At 40.9% G+C, this 14,182-nt stretch overlaps 1 protein-coding gene across 1 annotated transcript in view; it reads left to right on the top strand.

Moving 5' to 3' along the window:
- NUP188 (nucleoporin 188) overlaps nt 1-14,182 on the top strand; it is a 65,157-nt gene that overhangs the window by 9,798 nt on the left and 41,177 nt on the right. The window contains exons 3-9 of the mRNA XM_066255990.1: nt 407-480; nt 5,348-5,432; nt 6,340-6,420; nt 6,659-6,703; nt 7,873-7,965; nt 8,095-8,214; nt 12,807-13,018. Coding sequence (XP_066112087.1) covers nt 407-480; nt 5,348-5,432; nt 6,340-6,420; nt 6,659-6,703; nt 7,873-7,965; nt 8,095-8,214; nt 12,807-13,018 — 710 coding nt within the window. The remainder of the gene's footprint in view (nt 1-406; nt 481-5,347; nt 5,433-6,339; nt 6,421-6,658; nt 6,704-7,872; nt 7,966-8,094; nt 8,215-12,806; nt 13,019-14,182) is intronic.

Below are 14,182 nucleotides of genomic sequence, written 5' to 3'. Positions count from 1 at the left end.
CCCCTCTCCTTCCTCTCTGTCTCTCTCTTCCCCTCCTGCAGCCGAGGCTCCATTGGAGCAAAGATGGCCTGGGCGCTGGGGATGGCTCCTTGGCCTCTGCCCCAGGTGCTAGAGTGGCTCTGTTCGCCAGAGAGCAACGCCCCGGGAGGGGCAGAGCATCGCCCCCTGGTGGGCAGAGCGTCGCCCCCTGGTGGGCGTGCCGGGTGGATCCGGTCCGGCGCATGCAGGAGTCTGTCTGACTGTCTCTTCCCGTTTCTAGCTTCAGAAAAATACAAAAAAAAAAAAAATAAAAAAAAAAAAAAAAAATAAATAAATAAATAAATGACTCAAAGAAATATGTAATCATCAGTGTGATCCTGGAATCTGATTAAAATGGGATTCATGTAATTTTCTTGTTCTTTTCCAGAATCAGATTGAGGCAGAACTGAATAAACACTGGCAGCGGCTATTAGAAGGGCTTTCTTACTATAAACCTCCCAGGTATGGCTATCATGTGTGTCAGCTTAGAGTAATTTCCCTGAGGAAGCTGGCATAGGTGAAAACATTTTTATATATGATTTTTTGGTATTGCTGGGTTAGGTAGATCAGAGAGAATACAATTTGGTTACCAGTGGAAACCAAATTGTCTTTTTAAAAGAAACCAGTGGGAACCTGTATTTTTAGTTTTAATTTTTTAAAAATATTTTATTTATTGATTTTATAGAGAGAGGAGGTAGGGGGAATGAGAAGTAGTTGCTTCACTCTAGATCAGGCGTCCCCAAACTACGGCCCGCGGGCCGCAATGCGGCCCCCTGAGGCCATTTATCCAGCCCCCACTGCACTTCTGGAAGGAGCACCTCTTTCATTGGTGGTCAGTGAGAGGACCACTGTATTTGGCAGCCCTCCAATGGTCTGAGGGACAGTGAACTGGCCCCCTGTGTAAAAAGTTTGGAGACCCCTGCTAGATGTTCATTGGTTGCTTGTCATATGTTCTTTGCTGGGCAAGCCCAGGGTTTCAGACCAGCAACCTCAGCGTTCCAGGTTGGTGCTCGATCCACTGTATACCACCACAGGTCAAGCGAACCTGTTTTTTTTAAAGATTTTATTTACTGGTTTTTAGAGAGAGGAGAGACACAGAGAGAGAGGAGAGGGGGAGGGTTGGGAAACATTAAACTTGTAGTAGTTGCTTCTCGTATATATTATATCTTGACCAGACAAGTCTGGGGTTTCAAACCAGTGACCTCAGCATTCCAGGTCAATGCTTTATCTACTGTGCCACCTCTAGTCAGGCCAAACCTGTCCTTTTTTTTTTTTTTAAAGTGAGAGGAGGGGAGATAGAGAGACAGACGTCTGCATGTACCCCAACCGGGATATATCCAGTGACCCCTGTCTAGGACTGATGCTTGCAACCAAGCTATCTTTTTGCACCTGAGGCAGAGGCTCCACGGAGCTATCCTCAGTTCCCCAGGTTGCTGTGCTCAAATCAATTCATCCGTGGCTGTGGAAGGGGAAGAGAGAGGAAGAGAGAGAAAAGAAAGGGGTGGAGAAGCAGATGGTCGCTTCTCCTGTGTGCCCTGACTGGGAATCGAACCCGGGATATCCACATGTTGGGCTGATGCTCTACCACTGAGCCAGCTGGCCAGGGCCCAACCCATCTTTTTTTTTTTTTTCTTTTTTACAGAGACAGAGAGAGTCAGAGAGAGGGATAGACAGATAGGAATGGAGAGATGAGAAGCATCAATCATTAGTTTTTCGTTGCGCGTTGCGACTCTTTAGTTGTTCATTGATTGCTTTCTCATATGTGCCTTGACCGCGGGCCTTCAGCAGACTGAGTAACCCCTTGCTGGAGCCAGCGACCCTGGGTCCAAGCTGGTAAACTTTTTTTTTTGCTCAAACCAGATGAGCCCACGCTCAAGCTGGTGACCTCGGGGTCTCGAACCTGGGTCCTTCCACATCCCGGTCCAACACTCTATCCACTGCGCCACTGCCTGGTCAGGCCGAACTCATCTTTTTAAAGAAAGGGAGATTCCTTCTAGAAATACAGTATTGTTTTTTTTTTTTTTTGAAATACAGTATTGTTGAATCCAATTATATAACTGTGGTATCTGGGGATGAGGATTTATTAAACATTCAATTAATTATTCTAATATTTATTTCAGTCCACATTGTTTGAGACACTGTCAGCACCAAATGCTGGGACATAACAATGAACAATTTTTATTTGGGGGGGGGGGTGAATGTCTAGATTTTCTATGGGCAGTGGAAATAAATAAATAAAATATAACATAATTAAAGAAGAGACTACACCTTGTAGGAAGGGCTAGACTCTTTTTATCTTAATTCCTAGACCCCATCTCCCTCTGTTATGCATTGTAGTTCCCAAGCCACCCTCATTTTTCTTCTGTTTCTGAACTTGTGTTGACTTGATTACATCTTCACTTCCATCTTCATTCCCGTAGGTTAGTGAAGAACTTCATTTTTTTTTTGTTCATCTATTAATCCTTTCTTCATAATCATTTTGAAGTACGTAACTCCCAGACATCATTATAGTTACTTTATCTGTAAATACTTTACTATGTATTTAAAATATATGGACTTAAAAAAAAAAAGATAATCACTTTGTTATCACATTTAGGTACTTTTATTATTGTTTCCATTTTACAGATGGGGAAACTGAGGCACAAAGAGGTTAAATAACTTGCCCAAGGTCACACAGCTAGTAAGTGGTAGAACCAGGATTCAAACCTGGCAGTCTTACTCCAGTGTCTATGTTCTTAACCATCATTCTATGTTGCCTCTTTCAGAACTTATTGTTTAACCTTATATTAGTGTATGTGTTGTGGATTTTCTGTGAAATGTGATAGTCTCCATAAAAATCCATCAACAACATGCTTTAGTTTGCAGAAAAGATATTTGGGGCATTGGGTTTTTTTCTTTATTTTTAAGATTTTATTTATTAGATTTAGAGAGAGGGTAGAGGGAGCAGGAAGCATTAACTTGTAGTATTTGCTTCTCATATGTGCCTTGACCCAGGCAAGCCTGGGGTTTTGAACTGGCAACCTCAGCATTCCAGGTTGATGTTTCATCCACTGCGCCACTACTTCCAGCCACCACACAAGTCAGTCTAGGGCAATAGTTTCTTTTTTTTAAAGACAAAAGTTTTCTTTGTGGTAGCATGGGATTTGAAATCTAACAGACATTTTTTTTTTAACTCTAGGCTTTATTTGAAATTTATTTTCTTTGGTGAGAGAAAGAGAAAGAGACATGAAGGGAGAGAGATGAGAAGCATCAGCTCATAGCTGGGTCACTTTAGTTCTTTTTTTTTTTTTTTTTTATTCAGTGAGAGCAGAGGAGTCAGAGACAGACTCCTTCATGCACCCCAAATGGGATCCACCCAGCAAGCCACTAGGAGGCGATGCTCTGTCCATCTGGGGCATTGCTCCATTGCTCAGCAACCAAGCTCTTCTTAGCAACTGAGACAGAGGCCATGGAGCTGTCCTCTCAGCTCCTGAGGCCAACTTGCTCCAGTCGAGCCATGGCTGCAGGACAGGGGAGAAAGAGAGAGAGAGAGAAAGAAGTGAGGGGGTGGGGTGTAGAAGCAGGTGGGCACTTCTGTGTGCCCTGACCGGGAGTTGAACCTGGGGCATCCACACACTAGGCCGATGTTCTACCACTGAGCCAACCGGCCAGGACCTACTTTAGTTCTTATACGTGCCTTGATCAGGGGGCTCCAGCCTAGCCATTGACCCCTTGCCCAAGCTGGAGACCTTGGATTAAAGCCAGTGACCTTTGGGCTCAAGCCAGTGACCATATAGTATCATGTTAATGATCCTACACTCAAGCCAGTCACCCCGCGCTTAAGCTGGGGAAGCCCGCGCTCAAACCAGCGACCTTGAGTTTTGAATCTGAGACCTCAGCATCCTAGATTGATGCTCCATCCAATCTGTTACCACCAGCCAGGTGGCTTTATTTGAATTTAATCAAAAATTTTATTTCTTGATTAATTTTCTGTTCTAGGATCCAGTCCAGGGTACCACATTGCATTTAGTTGTCATATTTTCTTAGCTCTTAGCTGTGATGGTATCTTAGTCTTTTCTTGATTTTCATGACCTTGAATAGTTTTGAGGAGGACTGATCAAATATTTTATAGAATGCCCTCAATTTGGACTTGTTTAATGTTTTATTATTAGATTGAAGTTGGGGTTTGGGAAAGAATTCAGAGAGGTAAAATACCGTTATCACATACTAACAGGATACACACTGAAAGAATCGCATGAAATCACTGGTCATGTTAACCTTGCTGCCTTGGGTAAGGGAATATTTGCCAAGTTTCTCCTCTGCAAAGTTATTTTTTTCCCTTTCTGTCCTCTTATTTTTGGAAAAAGTAGCTAAGTATAGCCTACTCAAGTTAGGGGTATAGTGGAGTTAAACTTCACATTCTTTTTATTTTTTTTTAACTTGACCTTCTAAAGAGGGTAGTATCGATGTGTATTATTTGGACTTTTCCTATAGTGAAGTTTCTCCTTCTGCTCTATTTATTGGTTTGTTTATTCCTTTAAATCACTAGGGACTTGTGTATATTTATTTTATACTTTGTTTATACATGTTCCAGCTTTGTCCATTGAGTTTTTTCAGGTTGGCTTCTATGATCTTTTGACACATCCTTTCTTTTTGTTTGCTTAGTATTTTCTTTACTATCTAGTATTACATAATGCTCCAGGCTCATCTAGTATTTTCACCACCTCACCTCTAGATCAACCATTTCTCCAAGGATTCCTGGTACCTTTTATTAGAGACTAACGTTAGAAACCAAGATCGGGGTGGTGGGTGTGCTTTCTGCTCTTGGGAACAGGTGTCCTGCCTTAGCTTCTAGGCCTTCTCAGTGGACAGAGCTAGACAATAGATGTATGTTTACTAACAGACCTGGTTTTAAATTTCACCTCACCTTTTTATTAGCTGTGGGATTTTTGGTAAGTTATTTTCTAAGTGTTGGTGATTCCATTTGTAAAATGGGGATAGTAATATTTACCTTTGAGGATAGTTGTAAGGATCAAAAATAATTAACACTTTTTTCAAACAATATTGTTATAACTATCATTTGTAACAGATATGTACCATTTTTATTACCTAAGCGTAAATAGTTCTGTGTTATAAAAGTCTATAGAAATGAACTTGTGTGTGTGTGTGTGTGTGTGTGTGTATTTTGTGTAGTCACCTAAAGGGTAAAATGGTCTGTAGTAAAAATATCTTTTAAGTATTTTTATTTTACCCCCCACCCAGAAAGTCATTGATAATGAGGAAATGATTCATTGTTCTTTTTTTTTTTAAATTAAAATATTTAATTCAATTTATTGTTCTTTTTATATAGTCCAAATTCGGCTGAAAAAGTGAAAGCTACTAAAGATATAGCCTCACCATTGAAGGAACTGGGTTTAAGAATCAGCAAGTTTTTGGTGAGTAAGAATCAGTACTGGAGTATGGATGTGCATGATTTTATTGTTAGTGATTGTTAGTGAAAATTCAGATTATTTCAGATATGGAGATTAAATTGAGCATAATATGGTTGTTTTGTTTGTTTGTTTGTATTTTTCTGAAGCTGGAAACCGGGAGAGACAGACAGACTCCCGCATGTGCCCGACCGGGATTCACCCGGCACGCCCACCAGGGGCGATGCTCTGCCCACCAGGGGGTGATGCTCTGCCGAGACCAGAGCCACTCTAGCGCCTGGGGCAGAGGCCAAGGAGCTATCCCCAGCGCCCGGGCCATCTTTGCTCCAATGGAGCCTTGGCTGCGGGAGGGGAAGAGAGACACACAGAGGAAGGAGGGGGGGTGGAGAAGCAAATGAGCGCTTCTCCTATGTGCCCTGGCCGGGAATCGAATCCGGGTCCCCCGCACGCCAGGCCAACGCTCTACCGCTGAGCCAACCGGCCAGCGCCGAGCATAATATGTTTCATTGCAACTCTTGTAAGAGCCACAAATCAAGTTGACTGACCCATTTTACTACATATCATAGTGTTTTCTTCAGCATACATGTGGTGTTCTTTAAATTGACTGGACAGATTTAAATAGCCGTTTCCTTTAATTTTGGAAACTCAGATTATGTCTGCTGCTGTATTAATGTGCTTGGTGGATAACAGTTGTTTCTGGCATGTACATTTTTCATGTAAATTATGTGTCTGACTTGCTCCTCTTTTTTTATTTGGGTTAGAATAGTTATGTCCTATGAAATCTGTAAAAGGATTTTTGTTTATTCAAGTTCTGTGTTCATTTCAGAGGACAAATCTTCAAAATGCTTTACATCCGTGTGTGGTTTTCGAGCTGAGGTGTTGGTCCCTCACTTGTGTGACTTCTGTGTTTCAGGGTCTGGATGCAGAACAGAGCGTGCAGCTACTCCAGTGTTACCTTCAGGAGGATTACAGAGGGACTCGGGAATCAATCAAGGTTTGTGCTTATGGCCAGCTCCCTACTCTTGCCTTTATCTTTTTCTTTTTTGGTTTTAGATAATTTAGAGTTTTTATATCAGTTCCTTGCAACAGAGGTAGGTGCTCATATTAAGCCACTTTCAGGAAACACTTTCTAAAGGCCTTAAAAACATATGTGTAAGCTGAGATCTGTCCTCAGACTCAGAGGTAGGGAGAGGTCAATTGTATGGCTTTCTGACTTTTCTCTTTTTCTTCAGGTAGTACTACAAGATGAGAGGCAGAGCCAGGCCTTAATCCTGAAGGTCAGTAGTAGTCACCATCTCCATTCTTGGTGTAAAATTGGGTGCTGGCTTCTTGACCTTATTCTCCTGAGTGTTGTTGGCTTTTGACTCTTTCTGGGTAAGCATTGAGGTCTTATTAAAGAAGCTTATTGACATATTTGTAAAATAAGAGGTTTTTATCCACTGGAACCAGCTGAGTTCTTTTTCCAAATGAGATTCTTTAGCCATTGGCTGTGAGAACTGGTTGGTTCATGGATAATTTTTCTCTAGATCTAAATGCAGCAGGATTAGTTTATATTTCTTTTTCTACCCCCATCTCCCAAGTAACCTTCTCACCTAAGATCTCTCTCTCTTTTTCTCTTTTTTGGGATTGATTTTAGAGAGACAGAGGATGGGCGAGAGAGAGATAGAAAGAGGCATTCATTTGTTGTTCCATCTAGTTGTGCATGCACTGGTTGCTTTCCTACACGTATCCTGACTGAGGATCGAACCCACAACCTTGTTGTCTTGGGATGACACTCTAACCAACTGAGCTAATCAGCTAGGGCCGGGATCTCATTTTAAAATGGAATTTGGGTCTGAGCTGTGGTGGCACAGGTGATAGAGCGTCTACCTGAAACTTGAGGTTGCCGGTTTGAAACCCCAGGCTTGCCTGGTTAAGGCACATAGTTGATGCTTCCTGCTCCTCCCCCTTCTCTATCTCTCTCTCTACTTCTCTTTTCCCCCTCTCTAAAATGAGTAAATAAAAATCTAAAAATAAATAAAGTTGTAATTTGTTTTAAAAAAGTGGAATTTGACTTCTGAAGTCGTTTTCTATTTAGTATTTAGTGAAAACTAAGTACATTAATTATAAGGAATTAGGACATGTATCAGTGGTATTTTTATATTTGCTTTCATGTATTTGACTGTCAGTTTATACTATTGTGTGTTACTTGAGTGCTGTAACTGCTAGAAAAACTTGTTTATATTCTTAAATAATTGCCTTTATTTCGCATGGCTTTACCTGTATCCCAGTTCATGAGAGTCTTTTGCTTTCTTTTGGCCTAATACTGTATTTCTATTTCTGTGATTAATTATACAAATTGAACTTTTCCATTCACATCTTTAAGTGATCTTTTTATCTAAAATTTACAATTGAGTGTCCTGTGAAGTGGTGAGTAACTGATTTTGAATCTTTGAGTTCTTCTCAGATTGCAGATTATTACTATGAAGAAAGAACATGTATTCTTCGTTGTGTCTTACACCTTCTCACTTATTTCCAAGATGAAAGACACCCCTATAGGGTAAGTCCATTTAGTCCTCTTGTAAAATGTAGCTTTTTAAAATAATTTTATATTATCTGTATTCATATTCGCTTGAATATTTACTTTTACTCTAGGTATAAGTTACCCTGTTTTGAATTTGTTTTTAAGGTTGAATATGCAGACTGTGTTGATAAATTGGAGAAGGAGTTAGTTACAAAATACAGACAGCAGTTTGAAGAGCTTTATAAAACTGAAGCACCAACATGGGAGACACACGGAAACCTCATGGTATGTGGTTTATTGGATCCCCTTATAATTATTTGGAGAATTAAATACCCTTTGTCATAGAGCTCCAAGTTAAAGTATTTATTCACTTATAACTTAAAACATTTATAGATTTTCATTCTTCAGAAAAATTTAAACATGACATATGGATCAAAACATTCATGACTTTAACTACTGATACTTAATTCTGGACCTTTCCCCTTGACTCTGTCTATCCAGTTAATTTACTTTTTGTTCTTACCCAAAATCTTCTTTTAGTGGTTAATGGAACTCAAAACCCAAGATTTCATCTTCTTTATTATCATTATCTCTTTAGTGTGGGACATTAATATGATTATTTTATCCTAAATTTAAAATCAGTCTGTATTTATAGATTAATAATAATATTATCTGGCCTGACCTGTGGTGGCGCAGTGGATAAAGCATCAACCTGGAAATACTGAGGTTGCCGGTTCAATACCCTGGGCTTGCCTGGTCAAGGCACATATGGGAGTTGATGCTTCCTGCTCCTCCCCCCTTCTCTCTCTCTCTCTCTCCTCTCTATAATGAATAAATAAAATCTTTAAAAAAAAAAAAAAATAATAATATTATCTGCCTGACCAGGTGGTGTTACAGTGGATAGAGCATTGGACTGGGACATGGAGGACCCAGGTTTGAAACCCTGAGGTTGCTGGCTTGAGCATGGGCTCATCTGGTTTGAGCAAGGCTCACCAGCTTGGACCCAAGGTCGCTGGCTTGAGCAGGGGGTCACTCAGTCTGCTCTAGCCCCACGGTCAAGGCACATATGAGAAAGCAATCAATGAACAGCTGAAGTGCCGCAACAAAGAATTGACGTTTCTTATCTCTCTCCCTTCCTGTCTACCTGTCCCTATCTGTTTCTCTCTCTGTCTCTCTCTGTCTCTGTCACATACACACAAATATTATCTTTTGTTATGAAAATGTTTATTAAAACAGATCAACTGAAACACAAACTATAGCTATTTAAAATATTTAGTAGAAGAGGCCCGTTTATAGTAGCAAAGAAGAGTAAATTTCTCAGGAATAAACTTCACAACAGTCCACAGTTTAAATGAAGAAAACTTTAAAATGCTGTAAAGGGTATAAAAGAAATCATAACTGAATAGAAAGATGCCACTTATTTTTAATTGATTTGAGAGAGAGAGAGAGATTGATTTGTTATTCCACTTAAGCTTCATTGATTGATTCTTATATGTGTCCTGACTGGGGATCGAACCCACAACCTTGGCGTATTGGGATGATGCTTTAACCAACTGAGCTACCTGGCCAGGCCCAAGACTTTTCAAAATAAAACTCAGAAGACATAAAAGAAAAAAATGATAGACCCAGCAATATCAAATTAAAACTTTTTGCAAGACAGAAAACCAAAAATAGTGCTATAAACAAAGACAAGCGTATGTCAGAAAAGATCCTTGAAGTAGAAAAAACTTTTATAAATCATTATGTAAAGCTCAATTGAAAAAAACAGGGAAGGCCCTGGCTGGTTAGCTCAGTGGTAGAGCATTGGCCTCGCATGTGGATGTCCTGGCTTCAATTCCCTGTCAGGGCACCCAGCAGAAGCAACCATCTGCTTTTCCAGCCCTCCCCTTTCTCTCTCTTTCTCTCTCTCCCTCTCTCTCTCTCTCTTTCTCTTCCCTCCCGCAGCCATGGCTCGATTGATTCGAGCACATTGGTCCCAGGTGGTGAAGATGCCTCCATGAAGCCTCTGCTTCAGGCGCTAGAAATGGCTCGGTTGCAAGCATGGCCTAGATGGGCAGAGTATTGGGCCCAGACGGGGGTTGCCGGGTGGATCCTGGTTGGGGCACATGCATGAGTCTGTCTCTTATCTTCCCTCCTCTCACTTGGAAAAGAAGAAAACAAAAATGGAAAAAGAGTGAATTTACTCACATGGCAACACACTTGTCCAAGGGATGGGAAAGGGAATTCATTATTTGCTGTATATATTAGTTTTTTTGTTTGTTTTTCTCTCTTTTTTTAAGCAGGAGAGACAGAAAGACAGAGAGACACACAGGGACAGACAGACAGGAAGGGAGAGAAATGGGAAGCATCAACTCATAGTTTTGGTGTCTTAGTTGTTCACTGATTGCTTTCTCATTTGTGCCTTGATTAGGAGGTTGCAGCTGAGTCAGTGACCCCTTGCTTGAACCAGCAACCTTAAACTCAAGCCAGTGACCTTGGGCTTCAAGCCAGCGACCATGGGGTCATGTCTATGATCCCATGCTCAAGCTGGCGACCTTTCGCTCAAGCTAGTTAACCCGTGCACAAGCTGGATGAGCCCGTGCTCAAACTGTTGACCTCAGGGTTTTGAACCCGGGTCCTTAGTGTCCCAGACTAATGCTTTATCTACTGTGCCACTGCCTGGTCAGGCGACCCTTACATTATTTCTTTCTGGGATATCTTTTTTTTTTTTATAAAGATTTTATTTATTCATTATAGAGAAGGGAGAGAGAGAGAGAGAGGGAGAGAGAGAGAGAGAAGGGGGGAGGAGCAGAAAGCATCAACTCCCATGTGTGCCTTGACCACGCAAGCCCAGGGTTTTGAACCGGCAACCACAGCATTTCCAGGTTGACGCTTTATCCACTGCGCCACCACAGGTCAGACTCTTTCTGGGATATCTTTTTGTTACTGATTTTTAATTTGATTTCATTATGATCAAAGAACACATTCTATATTTTTTCAGTCTTTTTAATTTACTGTTCCATGGAAAAGAGAAGAAAATAAATAAATTTACTGTCCCATGGTGTATGACCTATCACAGAGTGTATCTTGGTGAATATACCATACATGCGTGAAAAATATGTATTTGACAGTAATTGGCGGTCTATAAATAACAGGTCAAGAATGTTTAGATCTGTGTCTGCTGATTTTTGTGTAGTTTGTCAGTGATACAGTATTGATTTTATAAATTTTTTTAATTTTCGCTGACCTGTGGTGGCGCAGTGGATAAAAGCGTCGACCTGGAATGCTGAGGTTGCCGGTTCAAAACCCTGGGCTTGCCCGGTCAAGGCACATATGGGAGTTGAAGCTTCCTGCTCCTCCCCCCTTCTCTCTCTCTCTCTCTCTCTCTCTCTCTCCTCTAAAATGAATAAATAAATAAAAATAATTAAAAAAAACACTTAAAAAAATTTTTTTTAAATTTTCTTTATTTCTTTCTTTATTTATTTATTATAAAGACAGAGAGTGAGTCAGAGAGAGGGGTAGACAGGGACAGAGAGAGATGAGAAGCATCAATCATTAGTTTTTCATTGTGCATTGCAACACCTTAGTTGTTCATTGATTGCTTTCTCATATGTGCCTTGACCGCAGGCCTTCAGCAGACCGAGTAACCCCTTGCTGGACCCAGCGACTTTGGGTTCAAGTTGGTAGGCTTTTGCTCAAACCAGATGAGCCCGCGCTCAAGTTGGCGACCTCGGGGTCTTGAACCTGGGTCCTCTGCATCCCAGTCCGACACTCTATCCACTGCGCCACCGCCTGGTCAGGCTACAGTATTGATTTTAATAGCAAAATGTTGGTAATAATATTACTGCCTACCCAAGTGGGCTGATTAAAATAAATTATGGCATTTCCATGTAGTGGAGTAATATGCAACATTCATTAAAAATAATAAGGGTTGATAGATTACTATGCAGTTCTAAAAAGGAATGAAAAATAAGGAAATTGTTAATACACCTTCAGAAGAGATAGTCTCTAAGATACATTTTTCAGTGAATAAAGTAAGGTGCAGAATAGTTTGTGTAATAGATTATTTGGTTTAGAGATTTATGGATGATGGATGGATGGATGGATGGATGGGTAAATAGGCAGACAGGTGGACACACTGGAATTAATGAATGAAAGTGTATGGCATGTTACTGGAAGGAGAGACAAAAACCTTTAACAGCGGTTGCCACTGGGGAGAGATTTGAATGAGCAATAGGAATTATAGGGAGGGAGACTTATTTTTACCCTATTCTTATGCCATAGCCTCCCCTTATCTGTGGTTCTGCTTTATGCCGTTTCATTTACCCATGATTAGCCATGGTCCAAAAATATTAAATGGAAAATTCCAGAAATAAATGATTCATAAGTTTTATATTGCACACCTTTCTAAGTAGTGTGATATGGAGTCTTGAGTTGTTCACTCTGTCCCACCAGAAAATGAGTCCTCCCTTTGTCTAGTGTGTTCACACTGTATACACTACTCACCTGTTATTCACTTAGTAACCTCAGTTTTCAGACAGCCGTCAAGGTATCAGTGCTTGTGTTCAAGTAACCCTTACTTTACTTAATACCACATTCATATAACTTCCATTATAGTGTATCATTATAATTATTCTATTGCAGTGCTATTATTAATTTCTTACTGTGCCTAATTTATAAGTTAAACTTTATCATTGGTGGGTATGTATAGGAAAAAATGTAGTATATGTTCAGTCCCATTTGCAGTTTCAGGTATCCACTGAGGGTCTTGGAATGTATCCCCTGCAGGAAGGGGACAGCTATACATTTATTACCCAGTAAAAATAACTTTAAAAATTTAAATATGTTTTTAAATCTGATTTTATTTCTCTCCCATTTTTTCTTCATTGGTTGTGTAGACTGAGCGCCAGGTGTCTCGCTGGTTTGCCCAATGCCTGCGGGAACAGTCCATGCTGTTAGAAATTATTTTCCTTTATTATGCATACTTTGAGATGGCACCGAGTGATCTATTGGTATTAACCAAGATGTTTAAAGAGCAAGGATTTGGTAGTAGGCAGACTAACAGACACCTGGTGGATGAGACTATGGATCCTTTTGTGGATCGGATTGGGTAAGTCAGAATCAATTGGGTCATAGAACTTGTACAATGTTATATTATATTGATTTTGTTTTGTTTTGTTTTTTGTATTTTTCTGAAGCTGGAAACGGGGAGAGACAGTCAGACAGACTCCCGCATGTGCCCGACCAGGATCCACCTGGCACGCCCACCAGGGGCAACGCTCTGCCCACCAGGGGGCGATGCTCTGCCCCTCCGGGGCGTCGCTCTGCCGCGAGCGACCAGAGCCACTCTAGCGCGCCTGGGGCAGAGGCCAAGGAGTCATCCCCAGTGCCCGGGCCATCTTTGCTCCAATGGAGCCTTGGCTGCGGGAGGGGAAGAGAGAGACAGAGAGGAAGGAGGGGGGGTGGAGAAGCAAATGGGCGCTTCTCCTATGTGCCCTGGCCGGGAATCGAACCCAGGTCCCCCGCACGCCAGGCCGACGCTCTACCGCTGAGCCAACTGGCCAGGGCCTATTATATTGATTTTATAGAGGTCCTGTGAATGGGTGAGAGGAAGTGTACTTTTCACTTATTGGGTGGGGAAATAGATGAGTGTGCTACCATTTCCCAGGTCATAATAGGGAGTAAAGGCTGGCATTGACAGGACATGTTCTCTCAAAATAAATATTGCATTCTATTTATTCTTTGACTTACTGTCTTCATCTAAGAGGTTCATCATTCATTCCACAAAATAGTTTTTGAACACCTGTTGCAGGCCAGGCACTGCAGATGCTAAGACTGTGGTAAATAAAGCAGATTCATTCTCTTCTCTCTTTGAGATCAGTTTATGGACTTTGAATTTTATGGCAATGGATATGTTGACATTTTGAGGCCTGTTCCCTCTGTTTACAGATACACGCCTGAGCAGTGAGACAGTTTATCAGGGTCAGGTGTAACTGGTGGCTGTAAAGACCTCTAGGACTTGATCTATGCTTTGGTAGGCACAGTCGCATATGACTGTTGAGCACTTAAAATGTGGGTGATTAAATTGAGTTATGTTGGAAGTGTAAAATGCCTACTGGATTTAGAAGACTTAACATGAAAAAGAATATAAAATAACTCAATAGTAATGTGTTTTTTTTTTAATAATTTTATTTTTAATGGGGCAACATCAATAAATCAGGATACATATATTCAAAGATAACAACTCCAGGTTATCTTGTCATTCACTTATGTT

Source organism: Saccopteryx bilineata, chromosome 2 (assembly GCF_036850765.1).
Source record: "Saccopteryx bilineata isolate mSacBil1 chromosome 2, mSacBil1_pri_phased_curated, whole genome shotgun sequence".
In the NCBI taxonomy this organism is placed as follows: domain Eukaryota; kingdom Metazoa; phylum Chordata; class Mammalia; order Chiroptera; family Emballonuridae; genus Saccopteryx; species Saccopteryx bilineata.
This window is presented reverse-complemented; position numbering and strand designations above follow the sequence as displayed.